This window comes from Triturus cristatus, chromosome 5_2 (assembly GCF_964204655.1).
Source record: "Triturus cristatus chromosome 5_2, aTriCri1.1, whole genome shotgun sequence".
Classification (NCBI taxonomy): Eukaryota; Metazoa; Chordata; class Amphibia; order Caudata; family Salamandridae; genus Triturus; species Triturus cristatus.
This window is the reverse complement of record NC_140588.1, coordinates 35,568,082-35,593,934: the sequence shown is the minus strand read 5'-3', so window position 1 is coordinate 35,593,934 and position 25,853 is coordinate 35,568,082. Positions and strand designations below refer to the sequence as shown.

The window sequence follows — 25,853 nt, the reverse complement described above, 5'->3', positions numbered from 1 at the left end:
TCCCCTTGAGTACGTGTTATACCCATTGAAAAATCTATGCCACTCCATGGAGGAGGCGAATGGACGGGTGGATTGCGGGGGCAGATGCGTTTCCTGTATTGAAAAAAAAAAAAGCTATCTTAATAGGATGTCTGCAAATAGGATAATACTAGCTTGCTTTTTTGGAGATTGTTGAGGCCGCAGACATTCCAGATCAGAAGCCGTGCCTCAACATTTTGACTAAGGGCTCCCGTCATGTAGGTGCCAGAGTAAAGCTGAACTGGATACGAGTACTGAGTGTGCTATATGTTGGGGGGAGGAAGAGAGGGAATGGAGACTTAAAACAGAAAAACAGATCACTTCCCAATTAACCAACCCAGACCAGGAGGGAAAAACCTGGTGAATTCTGATTGCCCAGTTCCCAGAAACTAAAATCCCAACATTAGAACAATCCGTTATCTGTGGGGGCGGGCAACGCCTCAGAGGCCCTAAGCCCGGTCTGTACGGATCATCACTAATAAACGTGTTAAAGGAGGGTGGCATTCGGGCTTGTCGGAGGGCAGTGTCCAGTGCCTATAATTGAGATTCGAATTATAATGGGTCCTCAGAGGTGTGAAGTCTCCTCCTCTGGTAATTACTATGATAATTCCACTGCCATGACTTGTAGGCCTCTATAATCACCTGTGCCGACCGGCCAGACCCCTTCATAGGTCGAAGTCTAGGTTTCCCAGTCGTCACTACCACTCTAGGTCACCCAGGTGGTTCCGTTCAATATGAAGACAGAATTTTGTATCCTGATAAAGGTCATACAGGTCCTACCCTACAACCACATCTACTGGCTGACTGACAATTCATCTCGACGTACTGAGACTCCTCTAAAGAGGATATCTTCTGTAGAAAGCATTACCACTTACCGGGAGGTCATCCTAAATGGTGCTACCAAATTACGTTTTGCACCACTGGTCCATCCCCAAAACATTACTCCTTCTAGTCCCAGGTCTCATTAAACCAGCCATGGATCTGTTCCTGACCCCATTCTCTGTTCACACGGCCCTTTCTCACCTAAAGAAATACAGGCCACCTGACCAGCATCCATTATTTATCTGTCCAGTTTCTCCACTTGACTCTGCAATTCTTATAGCTGTTCGGAAGGTGTGAGAAAGTGCCATCTTTCTTGCATGGTATGCGCCCACTTTTTTTTTTGAATTGCTGATGTACTTTGACTGAGTGTGCCCTGGGCTCCTGCCAATCAGGTACCCAGGGCCTGTGTTCCTTGATTAACCCAATTGGCCTCTCTGGCCACATGTCAGCCCCTGGTAAATGGTACCCTAGTTACCCAGGGCCTTGTGACCAGGGAAGGCCTCTAAGGGCTGCAGCACTTATTGAGCCACCCTTAGGGGCCCTGTACCTTAACACAAACACACTGCCCTTGCAGGCTGTGTGTCTGGGTACAAGACAAAACAAAGAGTCGACATGGCACACATCCCTGCGTGCCATACCCACAACCTACACTGCCCTGGCATACATCAGCTACCCCTCTAACTGGGTGCCCTATGCCAGTGGTGTGGGCACAGGAGCATGAGCCCTGTGCCCCTACAGTACCCAGGTCCATTCCTGGGCACTGTAAGTGCAGTGCTGCCATTTAAGAGTATATGGTGCTGATAGCTCGTCAAACACTATCTCCACAGCACCATAATGGCAACACTGAAGACTGAGAAGTTTGGTATCAAACTTCTCAGCACATTAAACCTGCACTGATGCCAGTGTGGGATTTCATGTACAAAGCACTACAGAGGCCATTTTAGAGATGCCCCCTGAAACCTAACTTACAATCCACGTCTGGTCTGAGAGGCTGCCTATGCTGCCACACAGCCGACATGTTGCTGGACCACTGGGTGGAGAGCCCCTGCTCTCCTGGGCCTGCAACAATGCACATCCTGGGAGAGGTGCTAGGTTTCCTCCCCCAGGCTGGGCAGGGGGAAGCTTCAAAGGCATGCCGCCTTTGTGAGCTTCTCCAGGCCACTTGCTGTACTCAGCAACTGGCCCCCACCGGTTCTGAGCCCCACTCTGGCGGGAAGCCTCGCCGGAAACCAAGTAAGGACAGGGGATGTGCCAGCCTCTGCCAACCCCACCCCTCTGGTGGTGGAGGCGAGGTGAAGCACATCTCCGGGCTCTCGCCATCTTGAAAATGGGAAGCCCTGCCCAATCAGGACTAGCCTACTGCCCCCCTCTCACAGGAGAGTGGCATGATAGGGGGGTGTACCCACCCCAGGGCAGGGACCCATTGGTCCCTGCCCTTTACCTACCTGTAACGCCCCTAAATATAGTATTTAGGGGCACCCTGAACCTTCCTTCCTCAGATTCGGAAAAAGCAAAGAGCAAGAAGAAAGAAGACCTGCCGTACAGCTGCTAAGAAGAGGAAGACACCAACTGCTTTGGCCCCAGCCCTACCGTCCTCTCGAGCCTGCTCCTGCTGAATCCCGGCACCTTTTGTGGCCAACAACCTCAAAAACCCCGGAGGACCTGGCTACATTGTGACTCCGAGCACCTGGGACTCCCATGAGCAGTGGCTCTGCTCAAAACAAGTTTCTAACCCCTGGCATCAGCCCGGAACCGCAATCCCTGCGCACTCTGCACCCGCCAAGCCTGGCCTGTGCCGGAGTGAACAAAGACCACAAGTACGTTCCCCTGGCGACTGTGACCCCGAATCCGGCACCCAAGGACTCAGCTCGACGCTCCTGACGCCTGCAGCCTCAGAACCAGATACCCCCCCAACCGCGATCAACAGAGGGTAAGATTTCCCGACACCAAAGGCACCCCTGCGGCCCCCTGTGCCCAACTCCTCGGTGCCTACCTATCCTCCATCTACCCAACTTACCTCTCGAAGTGGTGGTGGCACCTGAAGAATCTTCGTCCCCGAGCTTGCAGCCTTCGTTCGTCCTTGAGCTTTTCCATTGCAATCCATTGAGCGCCCAAAGGCTCAAAAGCACCCTGCACCCAGCTTCCCGAGTGACCCTGGCAGTGCAACTTCTACTCCTACCTACTTCCCCCATTTGCCCTGAGCAAGTGACCAGGAGCCCAGCTCCCACAGCCGCGTGGCCTGCTAGTCAGCAGCCACCAACGAAGGCCCCCCTGCCTTCCATAGGATAACATTGGGCCTAACTCTCTCTGCACCCGGCTGCCCCTGTGCCGCTGCGGGTGTAACTGTACCAACCTGACCCTGGGAGACTCCGGAGTCTGTGCCCAGAACCTTAACTCTGCCAGTCGAGTACTTACCCAAAAGCCAATAACACACTTTTCTTCCCTAGGGTAACATTGACTGGTTTCGTCTGAAATTTCTTCTGTGTGGAGTTTCTAAAACTTAAAATATTCACCTAAAATCAACCGAGTAACAAACGGAAATACTCACCTGCTATTAGGAGAGATCCCAGTGCTGGATCTTGGTGCCCAGCACTGACCCTGAAAAGCACTTACCACTAACCCAATTTTCTTCCATGGGAAATCATTGACTATTCTGTGAAATTTCTTCTAAGTGTCGATTTTTGCAAACTACAAACGAAGAAATTTAAAGAGAAGCCAGTCAGTGTTACCCTCAATCTGTCTTTTGCCCCTTTCGTGGCTTTTGAACGGGCTTCCAGCCGCGCCCAATTCCCGCCCAGTTATTGAAACCCCCCCCTCACACTGCAACAGTCTCCAAACCCTCATAGTCTGACCCTTTACCACCATGGTCACCCAATTGGCAGGATTCGCCATCACCCGCCCCACTGTCCATCCATAACATCGGACAGGTGGGTTTTCTATAGTATTACTTCCTCAGCTCTCCTCCTCTCTAACCTTTTACGTTATTTCTGTCTCTATCTAACCCTTTTTTGTATCCCAGTCGTCTTCCCTGTCTGCATTTACATTTCCCCAGCTCTGTCACTATCCAACTTAGTACTCATCTACATTTTTCTCAATCCACCTCTTCCTACCTTTTTAGCGTTCTTTTTAGCTTTCTTTCTGGTTTCTTCAACTTTTACTGTTTACCTTACATCTCTCCGTACCTGTTAGGGAGAGGTGTGGCGCAGCGGCCAGGGCAGCTGACTCTGAAGCACGGGGCTCATGGTTCAATCCCCAGCTCCGGCGGCAGCCCAGCACCATGTGACTCTGGGCAATAGCTTGCTTAATATTCCCCACAGCGCCTTGAGACCCTTAGGGGTGATTTGTTCATGCATTACAAATACAGGGTTATGTGCATCAATCCCATCTTTCTCTTTACCTTACTTCTCCCTGGACCTCGCCTTCCACTAATGTTCTGAATAACTCTTGTCCATTCCTCAAATTTCTCCTTCTCAACTGTGCCATTTTTGCTGTCAAGAAAGAAGTGAATACTTAAAAGAAGGAGAGGAGTGTTACACAGTATGAGCAAATGATAAGTTTTCACCCAATACAGTTTTGGAAACCCTTGAAGAATTTCTTTGATTTTCACAATTAAAAGGAGAGTTCCAGCTGTGAAGGGTGATTTGTGTTGCAAATATCTGGGAATTAAAGCTACACTTTCAATTGCTATGTGCGACTGTCCTACTTTAGTGTTATGCAGTAGCACCTTAAACATCAACAAAGTCACCCTTACTATGTCTCTCCCATAATGGTAGAAAGAGGCTAGTTAGACACTGAATTCCACATAAATATTGTTGGAAAACGTAGAATAAAAAGCAAAAAGAAATGGCTTTGTAAGTGCTTGTTCGAGACTTCTTTTTAGTGCGGTTTGTGTTGTGGACGCCGGCTGCTTGATCTATTAGCTAGTTTTGCTTTCCTCTTTCTGAAAGTTTGATGTATAATCCCTATTGTCTTGCATGTCGAACGCCTGAATTAGCTAAAAATGGATAAATAATTGTGAGTTTTTCAAGCAGCAGGCCCCAAAAATTCTTCTGATGGCACTGCCTGTGCGTAGTGAATTTTGGAAACCAGAACAAAACATTTTGTAAGACAACAAGTTGCAAATTCCAAACCCAAAACTAGATGGCAGGACAGTGTACAGCATGTGAATATACATCACAATAAATGGCAAACAACCTGTTACTGGAAAGCAACTTTGTTTCTGGTCTCACATTTTTATATATTGCAGACCATAACCTGCAGGATCTATTTTAAAAGATTTGGCTAGTTTGAACTGTGGATGGAAATTATGAGAAGTTGTTTATATGCTTTTTAGTGCACATTTTAGTATTTCACTAATTTGTGGCATTAGCCAATAAAAAATATTACAAATTAATGTTTTTTATTGGCTAATGCCACACATTCTCAGGTTCATACTCTAGTGATAACAAGGAGACTGTGTGTGTGAAATAAGGCAAGGATAATAACTATAACATTACCCAATACAGAAGTTGGTTAGCCTTGTCAGCAGGGAAGCAAAGCATCAGAGAAAAGTGGAATGCACCAATGAAGGACTAGTTTACAGATGGCATACAAACACCCTCAACCCCTTAAAAAAATTTAGGCTTGTTTACTTTAAGGCACCCACCCAATCTATATTGCCACATCCCCAAAAGAGTGATTTATACAGTGTAGTTTGGATGTTTTGTATATAGCCTTATGTTTTAGCTCACCTTGCATAGATGAAATTCATTATTCTTTTAATGTTAAGATTTCAGTCTAATGCTGTTCATTTGACATACTTGTGGATTTTATATTAAAATTGCATTTACAAATCTGCTTTTGTCTTCTAGACTAACGTTAATATCAAACTTAAACCCCAAACATCCAAGAAGAAATCGTCCGAAAAATGTAAGCATGCCATTTTAATAAGTCAAAATACAACTACAGCTAATGTTTTTTTAATTGTTTCCTGGTATGTGCCCTATTTCTGTATAGAAACCCTCTAAAATAGCATTCACTATGCAAAACTTCCTAAATTTTACTCTCCCTTTCAAAGTTGCCTTTGCAAATTACATGGGCATGGTCTTTTTTGCCAGTCTCCCTTTGAACCTTCGAAATTCATGTAGGTTTTTTTTTTTTATTGGTCTGTGTAGGAAGTTGGCACTGTATATACTATAGCAAAATGAGGTATAGTGTGCACAGTCCAGTGAAACCCCAAAGGTAGGCAGAGGTAAAAGTAGATAGCATCTTAATCTCTATTTGTGGTAGTGTGGGAGAGCAGTAAGGCTATTTCACAGGGTAGTGTTAAGCATTTGTTGTACACAATCAGCAAATGATTACACACTCAGACTGAACTCAGACCAATTTGCTTTGTATAAAAATATTATTTAGTTATATTTATTTCCTAGAACCAAGCTAGCCTGGTACAGGTAAGTGATTTATAATTTGCAGTAACATTACAGTTTGGATTGCAGTTGTGTATATATACTTTGGTTTTGGTTACAGTAGAATTACTGGAAATGCAATACCTTAAAAAATTATACATGTACTTTATAATTAGTTTTCAATAGGATGTCATGTAAATTGGATACTGCACTGGGACATTTCCTGTGAACCGGTAATTAAATGCGTTTTGGTGATTTGTACACCGTTATATAGACTTTGATATGTTTTCCACCTCCACACTTAAAAACTTTTTCATAGAAAACGGTCCATGTTATCCTATGGGAGGAAATAGAGTTATCGGTTAACAGGTGAGTACTTTGTTGTGGGAGTTGGTTTTCTTGGGTCAGACTCGGGGGTCTCCCAGGGTCGAGGATGCACTCTGAAATCACCCTCAGTGGCACTAGGGAGGGTGGGTACAGAGTACTCTGAGGCCCAACGTTATCCAATGTGGGTTAGTCGGCCTCCGGTTGGTTGCTGCTCAAGAGCACGTCACAAGGTGTGGGAGCAAAGCTCAGGGCAAATGGGGGTTCAAGTTAGCACCAAATGTACACCCTCAGCGCCACTAGGGCAGCCGGGTGCTGGTTTGTCGTCTGGCGCCCTGTAGCTTTCAATGGGGAGTCTCCGGTTTGCAAACCCACTGCAGGCTTGGCAACGAAGGTCTTCTGGGTGCGACTACCACTTGGAGAGGTAAGTTGGGATGTTGGGGGTTGGTTAGGCTCCGTCTGTTGCGCCACCCAATGCCGTGGGGCGTCGGGTGCCTTTTAGGGTTGGATCTTCTTACCAGCTCCTGGTCGTGGTTGAGGGGACCTTCTGGTTTGAGGCTGCAAGCGTCAGCTGGAGGCTTGAGGCAGGTCAGGGATCACCAGATCTTGGGTCAGGATCGCCGGGGAAGCCTCCTCTTGGTGTTGGGTCACTCAAACTCGTGCCATGGGCGTCTGGTGCAGAGTGGTGCAGACTCGTGGACTATGCCGGACCTGGAGTCTGTGGGTCAACAAATCTGGTGTTCACAGGAGACAGTGTCTTTTCTTTTGAAGGCAGTACAGGTTCTCGGGGTTCTTGTGGCTGCTGGCTGCAGGGCACACCGGAGTTTCGCTTCTACAGGTTCCAATTGGGGACAGGCGCGGTAGGGCCGGGGAAAAGTCAGTGGGCCTCCTCCTCCTCTTAGCTTCGGCACGGTAGTTCGGTCCTTTTTACGATTTCTTGTCTGTTTTCTTGGTCTGGGCTGCCCCTAAATACTGTATTTAGGAGGCGTTTTAGGGGTCTCTGGGTCAGTAGCCAATGGGCTACTGACCTTGGGGTGACTACACCCTTGGTGTGCTCACCCCATGTGAGGGAGTGAGCATAATCCCTAATCCTTATTGGGGGAGTGTCTGCCATCTGCAAGATGGCGGGCACTGAAGAGTGGGCTTCACCTCGCCTCCCCCACCTTAGTGGTGGGGTTGGCGGAGGTGGGCACACCTTCTGGGCTGGCAAATTTTTCCCACCTGTCTTCCCGCCGAAAAGGAGGGGAGACGGGAAGGAGGCCTGCTCCTGATAGGAGAGGCTTGGGGTTGCATTACTAAGGCTGAAAGGACTTTGAAGCTCCCCTGCCACAAATGGCTCATCCTGGCCTGGGGGCGGTGTGATCACCTCCTCCCAGGAAAGGCTTTGTTTCGGGGCTCGGGGAGCTGGGGCTCCCAACCCAGGTGTCCAGAAACATGTCCAAATCTTCCCCCCGACTGTATGAACGTCATCAAGGAAGCTAGGCGGCCCACTACTAGAGCGTGCTACGCCGCCAAGTGGAAACATTTTGTTGTCTGTTGTCACAACACCATCAATCCCCAAGTAGTCTCCATTCAACACATCATAGTCTACTTACTCCACCTACAAAGGTGTAATCTAGCCTATACATCCATTCGCCTGCACCTCGCAGCTATAGCAGCTTACCTACAAAACAGGCAACATCTATCACTTTTTAGAGTACTTGCCATTAAAGCCTTCATGGAAGGCCTTAAAAGAATAATTCCCCCCAGAGTGCCACCCTCACCTGTGTGGAACCTAAATATCGTTCTCACCAGACTAATGGGGCCTCCCTTCAAACCGTTGCACAAATGTGAACTCCAACTTTTAACCTGGAATACCGCTTTTCTCGTAGCTATCACTTCCCTCAGAAGGGTCAGTGAGATACAAACATTTACCATTCAAGAACCTTTCCTACAAATGCACCATAACAAAGTTGTTCTCCGTACCAACCCAAAATTCCTCCCTAAAGTAATTTCTCCTTTTCACCTAAACCAATCTGTAGAACTACCAGTATTCTTCTCGCAACCACAAACTGTTGCAGAAAGAGCTCTCCACACACTAGATGTCAAACGAGCCTTACTGTACTACATCGAGAGAACACAACCTTTCCGTAAGACCAAACAACTGTTTGTCTCTTTCTCTCCACCACACAAGGGCAACCCCATCTCCAAGTCGGGGATAGCTAGGTGGATTGTCAAATGCATTCCGATTTGCTACCACAAAGCAAAACAAACTCTATCCGTTCCCCTAAAGCCCATTCTACACGTAAAATAGGGGCTTCAATGGCTTTTCTAGCAAACATCCCATTAGATGATATCTGCAAAGCAACTACATGGCCAACACCGCACACTTTCACTAAACACTATTGTGTAGATGTGCAAACTAAGCAACAAGCTAGTGTTGGCCAGGCTGTAGTCAAAACATTATTTCAAACCACTGCAACAGATGCGGGTGGTCGCCGCTAAGGGTGGGTACTGCTATATAATCTATGCACAAGTGTGTAATCTGCAGCTCATATGCCTCGAACGGAATATGCTACTTACCAGTATGCATCTGTTCTTGGCATGTAGAGCTGCAGATCTGCACACGCCCACCCGCCTCCCCGGCTACCTGTATCTGTTCCAGTCTATCTTATTTAGATACAACGCACATGGGTTTCTTCACTGTTGCTACTACGCTCCATCTTTCCCTGCTGGCAAAAAACAATCTGAGGATGGAGCCGAAGCCCATGCGCAATACGATCCAAAGGAGGAGTCACCGACCTCGTGACTTCCAAAGACTTTCCAAGAGGAAAAACAACTGCAAACATCCGGGCCCAACACCAGATGGGGATCTATGCACAAGTGTGTAGATCTGCAGCTCTACATGCCAAGAACAGATGCATACTGGTAAGTAGCATATCCCTTACCTGTAATTTGAATTTCCTTCCATAGGATAACATTGTTTGGTTTTTGCTGAAAAAGTTTCTAAGTGTCGATTTTGCAAACTTACAAATATTAGTTAAAAATCGCCTGTATAACAAAAACTCATTCTTTCAACTGTTTACAGGAGATGCCCCAGTGCTGGATCCACAATCCAACACTGAGGTAGAAAAAGTAACAATAACCCCACTTACCTGCTAAGTGAATTTCCTCCATAGGATAACATTGGTGATTCTATGTGGAAAAGTTTTTAATTGTCAACTTTTAAAATACAAAAATATTGCTTAAAAATCACAACTGTAACCAAAAAGCTTTTACTCAATTGTTTACAGGAAATGTCCTAGGACTGAATTCAGGATCCAGTCCTGTGGTTAGAAAAGTAATCCTTAACCCCTTCCCCGCTCATGACGGAGCCGCTCCGTCATGAGCCACGGTTGCCGTGTGCTCATGACGGAACGGTTCCGTCATGACACGCCCGTTGGCGGCCGCTCCGCCTACGCGGCGCTGTTTCCCCGCCTGTGCGGGGGGACAACGCAAATGGGCGGAGTCATGACGGAACCGTTCCGTCATGAGCACAGCTCAACCGTGGCTCATGACGGAGCGGCTCCGTCATGAGCACAGCGCCACCGCGCTGCCCCCCCGCACCCCCCCGCGCCGCGGCGGAATTCCCGCCGCGGCGAAAGGGTTAAAGTAACTAATTGCATTTAACTAGAAATTCCCATTGAGCTCAATGTATTATTGTGTTTGAAATTGTGTTGCCTATTGCAACCACTGTAACTGTTATATTCAAAAGTCTATTGCCTATTGAAGTATTTATCTAAAGCATCTCATCCTGAGAAAGTATATTTTGATACCCATTGTTGGTTCTAAAATAAAACTATATATTTTTATACAAAAATCATTGGCCTAGAGTTCAGTTCTTGTGTGTGAGACCATTTGCTGACTGTGTACAACAAATGCTTCACACTGTCCTCTGATACTGCCTTACTTCTCGACCAAGCTACCACTTTAGAGAGTAAGGTTATATCTAACTTAGGCTCTGCCAAACCTCTGGGGACTGTGGACTCTGTGCACACTGTACCTATTTGGTAACAGTATATACAGAGCCACTTTCTCACAAGACCTATTCTAGATCTGAGAGTTTAACAAATACACAACCTTTGAGAGGGCTTGTGAAATGAGAAAATTGAAGCGGTCACACTGCGGGGCACTCCTTTGGGAATAGTTCTCTGGTAACTGCAGAGAGACTCCTGACCCTTTCTGGGCCAGATGCTGGGTCTTATGACCTCATGAAGAGAACTCTGAGGGATTTGAACTCACACCTGAGGAATATAGAGTTTGATTCAGGGGGCTCACAAAACCCAAAACCAATCCTGGATTTACTTCGTAGACTTCTCAGTTAAAACACAGATGCTCCCCCCTATCCCGAGAGCAGATGAATTGATAGACAAACTAGGTGCAGCCAAATTTCTAAGTACCTTTGACTTAACTGCAGGCATGTCACCAGGAGCAAAAGAAAGGACCGCATTCTCCACACCTGATGGGCATAATCAGTTTACTGTTGTGCCCTTTGGTTTAAAGAATGCCTCTGTCACCTTCCAGAGGTTGGTGAATCAAGTCCTTGCTGGATTAGAATCCTTTAGGGCAGCTTATCTTGATGATATTGCTGTCTGTAGTTCCAGCTTGCTGGATCACCTGATCCACCTTGGGAAGGTTTTAAATGCCCTGCAAACTGCAGGCCTAACTATCAAGGCATCCAAATGAAGGATAGGGCTGGGAACTGTGGTGTACCTCGACCACCTTGTTGGTGGAGGCCAAGTACAACCCTTACAACCCAAGATACAGGCTATCCTGGACTGAGCAGCTCCAACAACCCAGACCCAAGGCAGGGCATTCCTTGGCTTGACTGGGTACAAGAGATTTGTGAATGGATATGGGTCCATTGTGGCTCCCCTCACAGAACTTGCTTCCGAGAAGATTCCCAAAAAGGTAAACTGGACAGTTAGCTGTCAAAAGGCTTTTGACACCCTGAAAGAGGCAATGTGCTCAGCACCAATTCTCAAGGCTCCAGACTATGCAAAGCAGTTATTTGTGCAGATTGATGCCTCTGAGCTAGGGATGGAAACGGTCCTATCCCAGACCAATGATGAAGGCCAAGACCAACCTGTTGCTTTTATAAGCGGCGGCTTCTACCCATGGAGCATCATTGGACTGCCATTGAGAGGGAGGCCTTTGCTGTGGTTTGGTCCCCGAAGAAGCTGAGACCATACTTGTTTGGTACTCACTTCCTAGCTCAAACTGATCAGCAGACTTCTCAGATGGCTAATGCAGATAGGTGACAATCCTAAACTGTTGAGGTGGTCCATCTCCCTAAAGGGAATGGACTTTGTAGTGGAACACAGACCTGGGACTGCCCATGCCAATGCAGGTGGACTTCCAGATCCTTCTACTTAGAAAATGAAGACTCTCTAGGGAAAGGTTAGTCTCATCCTCTTTTGTTTTGTGTGTGGGGGGGGGGGGGTGAGAAAGTGCCCATTTTCTGCATGGTAGCCCCCACTTTTTGCTGAACTGATGTGCTTTGACTGAGTGTGCCCCGGGCTCCTGCCAATCAGATACCCAGGGTTAAAATTGCATTGAAAACAAAACCCAATTGCCATCTCTGGCCACCGGTCAGCCCCTGGTAAATGGTACCACAGGTACCCAGGGCTGACCTCTAAGGGCTTTAACACTTATTGTGCCACCCTTAGAGGCCCTGTACCATTACAGTCACACACTGCCTTTGCAGGCTGCGTGTTTTGTTGCAGAACAAAGTGAAGAGTTGTCGTGGCGCACATCCCTGTGTGCCATGACTACAACCCACTGCCCTGGCATAGATCAGTCACCCCTCTAGCTGGGTGCCCTATACCAGTGATGAGGGTACAGGTGCATGAGCCCGGTATCCCTACAGTGTCTAAGTCCATTATTAGACATTGTAAGTGCAGTGCTGCCATTAAGAGATTATGGTGCTGGGAGTTTGTCATTACGAACTCCAAAGCACCATAATGGCTACACTGAAGACTGGGAAGTTTGGTATCAAACTTCTCAGCACATTAAACCCACACTGATGCCAGTGTTGGATTTAATGAAACATGCACACAGAGGGCATCTCGGGGATGCCCCCTGATAAACAACCTACCACTAGTGTCCAGGCTGAGTGGTCTCCCAATACTTCCGTTGCTGGTTGAGAAACTCAGACAAATGTCCCTAACACCGATATTGATAGCCCCCACTTGGGCTTGCCAACCTTTGTACACTACCCTATTAGAACTCTCTGTGGTTCCACATCAAAGGTTACATCTCACACCCTCTCTAGTCACTCGGAGCCATGGAGAAATCAGACATTCAAATCCCAAGGAGCTCAACCGAGTGATTTGGCCCCTGAAGTCCTAGAGTTTGGTTATTTACAATTACCACCAGACTATATGAATATTCTTAAAGAGGCTAGAAAGCTTACTACTCGAGCATGTTATGCTGCTAAATGGAAACGTTTTTTTGTTTATTGGAACAACCACCATATCAATCCACTTGATGCTTCTGTACAAAACATCATGTGTTATCTGTTTCATTTACAGCAATGTGGATTAGCCTATACATCCATTAGCTTACATCTAGCAGCAGTGGCTGCATATTTTCAAAACAGACATTTATCCCTATTCAGAGTGCCAGTGATTAAAGCCTTCATGGAAGTATTAAAACGAGTAATACCTCCAAGAATTCCCCCTGCTCCAGAGTGGAACTTAAACATAGTTCTTACTAGGCTGATGGGTCCACCCTTTGAACTCATGCACAAATGTTAGTTGCAATTCTCGTCATGGAAAATCGCTTTTCTCATAGTGATAACTTCACTAAGGAGTGTGTGTACTTCAGTCATTAACTCTACAAGAGCCTTTCTTTCAGCTTCACAATGATAGTGGTACTTCGTACTAATCCTAAATTGCTCCCTAAAGTAGTTTCTGCTTTTCATATTAACCAATCATTTGAGTTACCAGTCTTCTTTCCTCAACCTGATTCTGTAGCAGAACGGGCTCTACATACACTGGATGTTCGAGCTCTACTTTACTACATGGAAAGAACCAAAGACTTCAGGAAAACAGCAATTTTTGGTTGCTTTGTCTCTTAACCTCATGAAGACAATCCTATTTCTAAATCGTGGATTGCTAGATTGATTGTAAAATGTATTCAGATATTTGTTAGTACCCCCTAGGGCACATTCCACTTGCAAAATAGGGGCTACTATGGCCTTCTTGGGAAATATCCCCATAGCTGACATTTGTAAGGCAGCAACATGGTCTACACCACACACACATTCACCAAACACTATTGTGTAGATGTGTCCTCAAGACAACAGGCAAATGTAGGCCAAGCAGGACTTAAAACACTTTTTCAAACCACTCCCGCCACTACAGGTTTGCCACCACTTTGGGAGATTACTGCTATATAGTCTATGCAAAGCATGTGATCTAAAGCTCACATGCCTGGAACGAAAAGTTTTACTTACGCAGTAAGCATCTGTGCTTGGAATGTAGAGCTGTAAATTCACATGCGCCCACCTACCTCCCTGGTTTCCTGTAGTGCTTATTTTACATTCATATGCGTGGACATCTCGATTCTACACTTTCTAACTCCATTTCTCACCCTCTGCGGGAAAACAATCTAACAATGGAGTTGATGCCCATGCATCACAAAAAGGAGTCACCTACCTTATGGCTGGAAAGACTTATTCGAACAAAAACAACTTGCAAACATCCAGTCCCAACACCAGATGGTAGGAGCATGTGAATCTACAGATGCTTACTGGGTTAGTAACATTTTCCTTATTCATACTGAATATTTTCCTATTCTGTCTAGATATTGATTTGTTTGTGTAGTGAGGTTTAGTTAAATGGATACCAATAGGTTCTGTCTACTTTAAGTTGCCAACATTGTATCTAATTGACTAAAGAATTTGTCTGAATGCTTCTCACAAAATGCAATTTATTTTTTCAGCGTCTGAGCAGCCCTCATTAGAAACAAATCCTTCAGAGCCCATGTGAGTACATTTGATTATATAATTGGTGTAAAAGTTATTTGTCACTACATACATGCAATTAATAAATCTATCTTGGCTTGACAGCTCAATTTTTATAATATGTAAAGTAGTGAAACTGAGGCATGTAGGTTTCATGTTATATAGTATGTCTGCAGTTATTGGAGTACTGCATCTCACCACCTTCGCCCTGGTCGGTTCCTATACTAAGAACCTGCTACGCAGTTAAGTGCATTTCTTTAAACGCTTACCAGGCTTCACATTATTTTTCCCATTTCTTAGGGCATCCCCTGCCTTTGTTGACCTGCTTTTCAGCCATCATACACCAGTCCATGTCCATTTTCCAGTTTTCCAGGTCTGGTGTCTCCTATGCGCCCCTCCCTCCCCCCCCCCCCCCCAAACTACTAGTAATACTGCATTTGCGTTTGTCGACTATCAAACCATTGCTTTGAGAGCCCATTATCCTCCTATATGTTTAATGTAAATTCATTTGGGGGACTGTGTTTTGGTTGTCTATGAACTTGTCAAACAGTCCTTTACTTGTTTCCAGTACTGCCGTATCTCTGGCAGGGCAACAGGATGTCGGAAAAATCTGCATACACCACCCCAGGCACTTGTTATTACCTGTATGTTCGAGGCATGTGTGTGTGGCTGTAGATACACATGTTGTGCATAAGTCCGCCATCTAGTGTCGAGTTGCGATGATTGCAAGTTGTTTTTCTTTGAAGAATGTTTTCGAGTCACAAGGTTGTGTGGTGACTCCTCGCTGTGATACTGTGCATTTGCATCGACTCCATTGTAAGATCATCTTTTCCACCTACAGATTCGGATGTAGTCTCTCCCGCTTCAGTTTGCAATCGTCGGGGTTTCCCTTTGCTTCACCAGTAGTTCTTTTAACTCTACTGTATTGTCACGATCACGTAGTTCTTTTCTACCTCAAACACAAACAATCCACCACGTCGAATCACTAGACTTGCTTTAGTAGCCTCCAGGCCATGCCCAGCTGGCCGTTTTTCCCTTCTTCCAGCTCAAACCGAAAATGCGCTGCTGATCGAATGCACTCCATTCTGCTTTTGTCCAAACTTTCATTCCAAATACCCCCAAAACGACCAACACTTGTCTGGAACCTGTGCCTCTTACCTGATCAAGAGGATATCTGTGATTGCCTATAGGTCTTTTTGATCTAAAAAGAACATTAAAGACTGACATGCACGGTGTCTAGAAATGCATTGCAAATTCTGCACACCGGATATCGTTGGCTAGTCAGAAGGGGAGGAAGAGGAGGCCTCCGCAGCAGTGGTGGAGTACGTCTCCATACAAGACTCCAGCTCAGAGTCCGACTCAGAAGAAAAACCTGCTCACGGTCCGCCACTGAACAAAAGCTATAGTGCCCACCAAATTATCCATTTGGATGCCCCGCCCTTGGTCATTGCATCAGAACAACGTCAAACAGCAGGGGCCTCCACATCAAAATCTGCCTTGGAACAGACTCACCGAAGCATATCCTCTGTACCAAAACCAAAAGTACACACTTCTTCAGCACCGGCCATGCCGGCATCGAAACAGGCATCTGCACCAAAATTCTTTACATCCGGACCGAAAAAACCACCCAAACCAATTCTTGATACAATGCAGGAATGGCTTGATCCAAGGCAAAAGACATTACGAATTCAGTCCAGTACAAATACAATTGTTCTCTAACAGGCAACCCCTCCAATACCAAAAGGATAACTGGCTTACAAGGACGTTATTATTCATCCTATACAGCCCCCGAACCCCCCCACCCCCACCCCCAAAAAAGGATATGGCCACAAGCCCCTTACATATACCTCTTCTTACATCACCACCACCTCCCCATACTCCTCCACCTGCTTTACCACAACAGTCATAAGAGGGCAACATTACACCTCACGTGCAGTCACCGATCAGGGATGATACTGAGGACATAGGAGAGGATACACATGTAGGAAGCTGGCTCTGTATATACAATACCAAAGTTGAGGTATAGTGTGCACAGAGTCCAGTGGAACCCCGAAGGTAGGCAGAGATTAAAGTAGATAGTCCCCTTACTCTCTATTTGTGGTGGTGTGGGTAAGCAGTAAGGCTTTATCAGAGGGTAGTGTTAAGCATTTGTTCACACACTCAGACTGAACTCCGACCTATTGGTTTTGTATACAAAATATTATTTTAGTTAATTTATTTTCTTAGAACCAAGCAAGCCTGGCACAGGTAAGTGATTATCACTTAGCAGTAATAATGTAGTTTGTAAACAGTTTGTATTGCAGTTCTATATATACTTTTGGTTTTATTACAGTAGAATTACCAGTAATGCAATGCTTTGAAAGATTGTACATATACTTAAAGTAGATTACTTTACAGATTACTTTTCTTACACTGTGGAGTGTGCCTGGATACTGCATTAGGTTACAGTTTTAAAGACTTCCGGATTTCCCAGCTCCACACTTAAAAACTTTTCACAGAAAACAGCAAATGTTATCCTATGGAGAAAATAGTGTTTTCAGTTAACAGATAAGTACTTTGTTGTGGGAGTTGGTATTCTGGGGTTAGACTTGGGGGGGGGGGGGGGGGGTCCTCCAAGGTCAAGGGTGCCTTCTTGATACACCCTCAGCTGCATTATGGCAGCCGGGTGAGAGAGGGCTGAGGCCCAGTGTTATCCAATGGGGGGTAGGGGCCTCCGGTTTGTGGCTGCTCACGAGCAGGCCACAAGGTTGTGGTAGCAAAGCTCCTAGATTTAAGCTCAGGGCAAATGGGGTTTCAAGATAGCACCAAAGGTGCACTCTCAGCGATACTAGGGCGGCAGGGTGCTGGTTTTTCAATGGGGATTTTCAGTTTTGGTTTTTAGCCGCAGGTTCCGTCCAGGAAGACTTCCGGGAAGGAACCAACTGCTGAGCAGGTAAGTTGGAGGGCTCAGGGACGTAGGTGAACCTTGGGTTCTTTTTTCTGTGGCGGCTGGATGCATGGGTGTCTTTTGAGGTCGGGTTTTACCTTACCGGGCCACTCACTGTTGGTGGGGTGCCCTCTCTGTGCAGAGGCTGCAGGTGACGTCAGAGTCCTGGAGGGGTCAACCCACGGTGGACTCGTACTCTGGATCGCTTCCGGTGGGCCACTCTAACTAGGGCCATAGACATCTTGTGCAGTTGTGGTTCCAGGCTTCGGGTTTCTTTGTCCTCAGCAGGCTCAGAGTCTATCTTGAGTTTCTTTTGAACAGAGCTGCTGATCACAGGATATCTGGTCTTTGTTGAAGGCAATCCGTCCTCCCAGGGTTCTGGAGGTCGCTTGCTGCAGGACAAGGTGACATTTGGCGCAGTATCTCTGGAAACTGCAGACGGTCCGTTAGGGCTGGGGCCAAGTCAGTTGTTTTCTGCAGTCTCCTCTGCTGGGTGCCTTCTTTCGTCCTTTTTTAGGTCTCGTCTAACGACGCAGCGCATGCGCTGCTCGCTTGCGAGATCTATTTTCATTGGTTTACTTCAGAAGCAGGGTGGAAGCTCCACCCATGCTTTTTATTGGCGCGTCAAAATACTCGCTTTGGATTGCAAGGGAGGCATGTTTGTTCCCTCCCTGTCTCCCTGTTTGTCGCGCCTGCCCGGACTGGAGATTGTGCATGCGCCCGGTGTCTTTTGCTCGCAGCGTCACTTTCGCTTTCACTGTCTGCAGTCTGCTTGCTTCCATCTGCAGCTCGCTCTTTCAGCACATCGCGGCAGTTCATTCTCTTATAAGTGCCGTTCGTGCACGCCTTTTCTTGTGAAGCCATTCTAAAGGCATCAAACCAATATTAGGCTATACAGTATCAAACTTGATGCAACAACTCAAGGAAGATGCACGCTCCGCCCATTAGCGGCCAGGCAAAGCAAACAAGAAAGTTCTTGAATCTATAACCCGGAAATGGCGTGAGGTTGTTGAATTCTGAGTGGACACGTCAGGGGAGCTGCGCGCTGTGCCCACTGGTGCCAGTCTGGGACAGTATCGGGTGGATGTCCTGGAGGAGAAGCCGCTTGTGAGAAAGTGGGTTTCTGTTGCAGTAACCCCCCCCCCCCCCTTTTTTTTGCCTAATAGCTGATGCACTTTTCCTTGTTGTGCCCTGGGCTCCTGCCAATCAGGTGCCCAGGGCCTGTGTTCCTTCCCTAAAATACAAAACTCCCAATTGACAAACCCTGGCCACATGTCAGCCCCTAGTAAATGGTACCCTAGGTACCCAGGGCCTTGTGACCAGGGAAGGCCTCTAAGGGCTGCAGCACTCATTGTGCCACCCTTAGAGGCCCTGTACCCTTACACACACACACACTGCCTTTGCAGGCTGAGTGTCTGGGCACAGGACAAAACAAAGAGTCGACATGGCACACATCTCTGTGTGCCATGCCCATCACCTACACTGCCAAGGCATATGTCAGCCACCCCTCTGGCTGGGTGCCTTATGCCTATGGTGTGGGCACAGGAGCAGGAGCCCTGTGCCCCTACAGTACCCAGGTCCATTCCGGGGCACTGTGTACAGTGCTGCCATTTACAAGTACATGGTGCTGAGAGCTCGTCAAACACGAGCTCCACAGCACCATAATGGCAACACTGAAGACTGGGAAGTTTGGTACCAAACTTCTCAGCACATTAAACCCACACTGATGCCAGTGTGGGATTTAATGTACTAAGCACCCCAGAGGGCATCTTAGAGATGCCCCCTTACAACTAACCTACAATCCACGTCTGCTCTGAGGCTGCCCAGGCTGCCACACAGCAGACACGTTGCTGGACCCCTGGGTGGGAGAGCCCCTGCTCTCCCGGGCCTGCAACAATGCACATCCTGGGTGAGGTGAGAAATCTCCTCCCCCAGGATGAGCAAGTGGAAGCTTCAAAGGCATGCCGCCATTTGGAGTTTCCCCAGACCACTGCAACCCCCCCACTCTGGCGGGAAGCTTGGCCGGAAACCCCATACAAGGACAGGGGATGTGCCAGCCTGCCCACCCCACCCCACCCCTCAGGTGGGGGAGGCGAGGTGAAGCACATCTCCAGGCTCTCGCCATCTTGAAGATGGGAGGCCCTACCCTATCAGGATCAGGCTACTGCCCCCCTCCCACAGGAGAGAGGCAGGATAGGGGGTGTACCCACCCCAGGACAAGGACCCATTGGTCCCTGGCCTTCACCTACCTGTAACGCCCCTAAATCTAGTATTTAGGGGCCCCCTGAACCTTCCTTCCCCAGATTCCAGATAGAAAACTACAAGAAGAGCAAGGACCTGCCCTGCAGCTGCTAAAAAGAGAAGACACCAACTGCTTTGGCCCCAGCCCTACCGGCCTGTCTTGTCTCGAACCTGCACCAGCGCGGCATCTCTCGTGGCCAGCAACCTCACCAACCCCGGAGGACCTGGCTACCTTTTGGCTCTAAGCCCCTGGGACTCCCATGAGTAGAGGCTCTACTCAAGAAACCTACTTTTAACCCCTGGCAGCAGCCCGGAACCGCGGACCCAACACACTCTGCACCAGCCAAGCCTGGCCAGTGCCGGAGTGGACAAAGACCCGGAGGACGACCCCACGGCGACTGTGACCCCGAGTCCGGCACCAAAGGACCCCCCCTCGACATTCCAGAAGAAGCCTGCAGCCTCAGAACAGAGTGCCACCCCAACCGCGATCAACAAGAGGGTAAGATTTCCGACGTCAAAAGGCACCCCTGCACCCGGCGCCCTGCGGCCCCCTGTGCCCAATCCCGGGGTACCCACCTAACCTACAACTACCCAACTTACCTCTCAAAGTGGTGGTGGCACCTGAAGCATCCTCGTCCCCGAGCTTGCAGCCTTTTTCCTAACCGGAGCATTCCCATTGATTTCCATTGAGCGCCCGACGGCTCAAAAGCACCCTACACCCAGCCGCCCGAGTGGCCCTGGCAGTGCAACCTCTACACTAGCCTACTTACCCTGAGTGAGTGACCAGGAGCCCAGCTCCCACAGCCGCGTGGCCTGCTAGTCAGCAGCCACCAAACCAGGCCCCCCTATTCCTCGTAGGCTAACATTGGGCCTAACTCTCTCTGCACCCGGCTGCCCTAGAGCCGCTGAGGGTGAACTAACTGTGCCTATCTGACCTTGGGGGACCCCTGAGTCTATGCCCAGAACCTCAACTTTGCCAATCGAGAACTTACCTGAAAACCGCTAACTCTATTTTCTACATAGGGTAACATTGACTGGCTTTTTCTTGAAATTTCGTCTAAGTGTGGACTTTTCAAATCTTCAAATATTCGCTAAAAATCAGCCGAGCGACAAAAACGCAAAAACTCACCTGTTCTCAGGTGGGCTCACAGTGCTGGATCTTGGTGCCCAGCACTGGCTCGGAAGAATACTCGCATCTATACTTACCAGTAACCCAATTTTCTCCCATAGGAAGTGTCAACTTTTGAAATAGCTAAATATTATTTAAAAATCATTACAGTAATTAAGTCGACTTTCACCACTTGATTCTGAATACTATCCCAGGACTGAATCTAGGATCCAGACCTGGAATTCCAAAAGTAATCTAAAAAGTAATGTTACAAATAACCTGAATTTACCATTGAGCTCAATCCATTGTTGTGTTTAGGAAATAGGATTGTTTATTGCATCCAACTGTGACTGTTTACAAAAATCAATTGCTTATTGCAAAAGTATTTATATTCAACCTCTCATTCTGAGAAAGTATATTTTGGTTCTAAAATACAACCAGCATATATTTTTTATATAAACCATTGGCCTAGAGTTCAGTTATTGAGTGTGTGAAACCTTTTGCTGACTGAGTGTGTACAACAAATGCTTTACACTGTCCTCTGGTACTGCCTTACTGCTCGACCAAGCTACCACTTTAGAGAGTAAGGTCATATCTAACTTTAACCTCTATCAGGCCCTGGGGGACTGTGGACTCTGTATATACTGTTCCCTAATAGGTACAGGGTGTACAGAGCCACTTTCTCACACACACCCATTGTCCAAAGGCAATGTGATATGGATGAATTGGTCAGGCAGATTTTGCATACGCTTTTCCGCCTCTGCCACTCATTCCACTAGTGGTGCGCAAACTACAGCAACATTCCTAAACTCTCATCCTAGTTGCTCCAACTTGGACCAGACAACCGTGGTACACCACATTGCTGGAACTCTGCGTAGTTCCTCACCAGAAGTTACACATCTCTCCACGCCTCTTAACCCAGAACCATGGAGAGATCAGACACCCGGACCCAGCTCAGCTCAACCTTGCGATCTGACTCCTGAGATCCTAGAATTCGGTTACCTTAACCTTCCCCCTGACTGTATGAATGTCATTAAAGAAGCCAGATGGCCTACCACTAGAGCATGCTATGCAGCCAAGTGGAAACGTTTTGTAATATACTATCATAACACCAATCCCCTAGATGTGTCTATCCAACACATCATAGGCTACTTACTACACCTCAAAAGATGCAACTTAGCCTACACATCTATTAGACTGCATCTTGTTGCCATAGCAGCATATCTACAAAATAGACATCTATCACTTTTCACAGTACCTGCCATTAAAGCTTTATGGAAGGCCTCAAAAGAATAATTCCCCCCAGAGTACCACCTTCACCTGTGTGGAATTTAAACCTCGTTCTCACAAGACTAATGGGCCCTCCATTTGAACCTCTACATAAATGTGAGCTACAATTCTTAACATGGAAAGCTGCTTTCCTAGTAGCCGTTACTTCTCTACGAAGAGTTAGCAAACTACAAGCACTAACCATTCAGGAACGCACTAACCATTCAGGAACCCTTTCTGCAGATGCATCATAACAAAGTTGTTCTCCGAACTAATCCTAAATTCCTTCCTAAGGAAATTTCTCCCTTCCACCTCAATCAATCTGTGGAGCTGCCCGTATTATTCTCGCAGCCACAAACAGTCGCAGAAACAGCTCTTCATACCGTAGATGTTAAAAGAGCACTGCTTTAGTACATTGAGAGAACTTTTCGTGTCTTTCTCACCACCACACAAGGGCAACCCGATATCAAAATCTGGGATAGCTAGGTGGATTGTCAAATGCATACAAATTTGCTACCACAAAGCAAAACGTACATTATCTGTTCTTCTTAAAGCCCACTCTACACGAAAGATGGGGGCCTCAATGGCATTTTTAGGGAACATTCCCTTAGATATCATCTGCAGAGCAGCTACATGGTCTACACCGCACACATTCACAAAACACTATTGTGTAGATGTGCAAACTAAACAAGCTAGTGTGGGCCAGGCTGTACTCAAAACACTTTTTCAAACTACTGCAACAGATACTGGTGGTCACCGCTAGGAGCTGGTACTGCTATACAATCTATGCATAAGTGTGTAATGTGCAGCTCAAATGCCTCGAACGGAATATGCTACTTACCAGTATGCATCTGTTCTTGGCATGTAGAGCTGCAGATCTACACACGCCCACCCGCCTCCCCAGCTACCTTTATCTGTTCCAGTATTATCTTATTTAGATAAAGCACACATGGGCATCATTCCTGTTTTCTTACAAAGCTCCATTTCCCTGCTGGCGAAAAACAATCTGAGGATGGAGCCGATGCCCATGCGCACTATGATCCAAAGGAGGAGTCACATACTTCGTGACTTCCAAAGACTTTCTAGGACAAAAATAAGTGCAAACATCCGGGCCCAACACCAGATGACGATCTATGCAGAAGTGTGTAGATCTGCAGCTCTACATGCCAAGAACAGATGCATACTGGTAAGTAGCATATTCCTTCAAGTTATTCTTGCACAGAACTGACTTCAGATAAGATGTTAATAGTGCCTTTCTGTTCTGGTGATATTTTCAATGCAAGACATTCCTAGATTTATGCTGCATCACTTTGTTACGAAAAGTGAGTACTCTTCTACATCTTTAAGTAGTGCATTTTACCTGAGGATGTGCTGATGGTTCAAGACTCCTGAGGTGTGTCCACACCTCAATGTTGTAATGCTGTTGCTGCCTTTGTTCAGATTCAATGAATTACTCTTAAATGCGATCAGCATATTGTCCCTATGTGTTTTTTTTTTTGTGTTACTGTTCTATATTGGGGCATGTATTTTTAATCAAACCTTGAAATCTTTCAATATCCCAGAACTAGAGAATAAAGACCCTTACTCGAAACATGTCTTCTGCAATGTCTCTAATTTTATTAATTTCACATTTACCCCTTTAGGTTAAGTACATTTTTTAACATCTCCTTTGATTGTTGTCTAACTGAATCTCAGAAGTGGACATTATACCACACTAGCGAACTATATAGCTTTACATGATAGTGCAGTTTGAAAAAACAATGGAAGATATCAGTGTTTGAGGTTTATTTTTGATAATCATTTACCTCTTCTAAGACAAAAAATGTCACGTATTTGAATAGTGGCCCTTTTGTGACATTAAATCCGTGAACTGCTCCAACTCTCAGCTAAATGTCTTTAAATGTTTTTTTTCATACAGCACTAGCATCATCACACTTGTGCAGATGTGTCCATGTAAAACATGAATTTTTAAATTGTTTGGTATGTCTAATTATAAGAATTTTGCATTACAGGCAGACAAATGCTGATGACTTCATTGAAAATCTATCAAATGTAAGTGTGCATGCTTTATACTGGATATTAAAAATTCATCTACTGTATAGATGCAACTAAGTTGTATTTCTACACTTTTCTGAACGAAGTGGTGTTTCAGTTAAAAAAAAAAATGTATCTGTATTGCTTTGCTGAGATCAGGGAGATCAGCAAATCTGTTTATCCATTGTCTAGAATATTCTGTATCCAACAAGAGATGTTAAGGCAAGGTTTTTAGTCCACTTCCGCTTTGGGGCTGTTGATACGAATTTCTTACATATTTTGACAGATTGTTAGGTGATCTAAACAAATTCTGGACTGAGCCCTTGAACAGAATTTGTGGCACTCATTACATTCTTTTTTCTGCTTTTATACATTTTGAGTCGGTTTCTACTGATCAAATGTTTCCAGCGCATATCTTTCCAGCGATTAAGCCACTCATGACTAAGGCTGTTGGCCTTCTAATCTGTATTCTGCCTACACCATTACTATGTCATTGCATGTGAAAGGAGAAATACCTTTTATTCATTCCAACATATAAGACTCCGTTTGAATAGGCCACTTCACAAGCAAAATGTGACCTAGTAAAAACTTTTTTGCAGCGTGAATCTTTCTGGATTCACTATGCTGTGCATTATTCCGCGATCTTGTGGTTGGGTCCGGATTCGTAGTCTTTTCTTTGTTTTTTTTTTTTTTTTTTTTTTGTAGCCCAGGTGGGCGTCGACGTCCACCATTTGGTGCACCTCCCGTGACGTCGTCGTGCTTCCTGCGGAAGTCCCACCTTTGGGGCGCCATCTTCAGATTCTTTTTTCCGCCGTTGGGTCTGGATCGTCATCGGGAAGCTCCAGAAGTTCACTCGGAGGAAGAAGGAAGAAAAGCGAGTTTCATCGATAGAATCAAGAGAAGACATCAGGAAAGAACAGATTTCGACAGGAACGCGAAGAAAGAAGACCAGCGAGCCTTTTTCTTCGACAACCTTGGAGAATGCACGCTCAGAGACCCTGAGCGAAATGGACAAGACGCCATTCAAGTTCTGCCCAAACTGCCACCACAAGTTCGCGCAGAAAGACCTGCATCCGGTCTGCAACCTCTGCCTACCGGTGGATCATCAGAGTATCGACTGCAACGCCTGCTCAGTCTTCGCGCCGAAGACACTCAGGGTGAGAGAGAGGCAGAGGAGAGCCAACGCCAACATGGAGGGCCAAGGAAAACCCCCGACACTCTACGCGCTGGGCCTCGACACGGACGACGAGGACAACGTCGCCGAGGCAGCCGAAAACTTCACGGTCGTAGAGACCGACAAGAAGAAAGAAGACGAGGTAAGAGAATCGTCGAGCGCAAATCAAAAAACACCTCAAACACGAGGGTGACTCGAGAAAAACTGAGTCAAGGTCCACGAAGGGAGCCCCGGCGCCGAAAACTTCGACGTCCAAAGGGGGAACTTCGGACAAAAGGCCCAGCGGATCCTTACAAAAGGACTCCCTGGCGCAGAAAGACGCCGAAAGGCAAGGGTCGTCGAAATCATCCCATGAAACGGGCCGATCGACGCAGAAAGAACGTTCGACGTCGACGCAAGTTTCATCGAAAAGGCCCGCGGTCGACGCCGAAAGCATCTCCGAAATGGAGAAAAAGAAGAGGCGGCTCGAGGCCGAAATGGAGAACATCCTTCAAAGGAAGAAGGAGTTCGACGCCAGGATGAAGGAATTCAAGATTCCAACGGTTTCATCGGCGGACGTCGTCGAA

The 25,853-nt window shown here is 46.6% G+C and overlaps 1 protein-coding gene across 1 annotated transcript in view; it reads left to right on the top strand.

Annotated features, from left to right (window-relative positions):
• Positions 1–25,853, top strand: part of LOC146822620 (uncharacterized) — a 298,045-nt gene that overhangs the window by 116,378 nt on the left and 155,814 nt on the right. Inside the window, exons 8-10 of the mRNA XM_085606794.1 lie at positions 5,691–5,748; positions 14,514–14,556; positions 24,092–24,131. Coding sequence (XP_085462920.1) covers positions 5,691–5,748; positions 14,514–14,556; positions 24,092–24,131 — 141 coding nt within the window. The remainder of the gene's footprint in view (positions 1–5,690; positions 5,749–14,513; positions 14,557–24,091; positions 24,132–25,853) is intronic.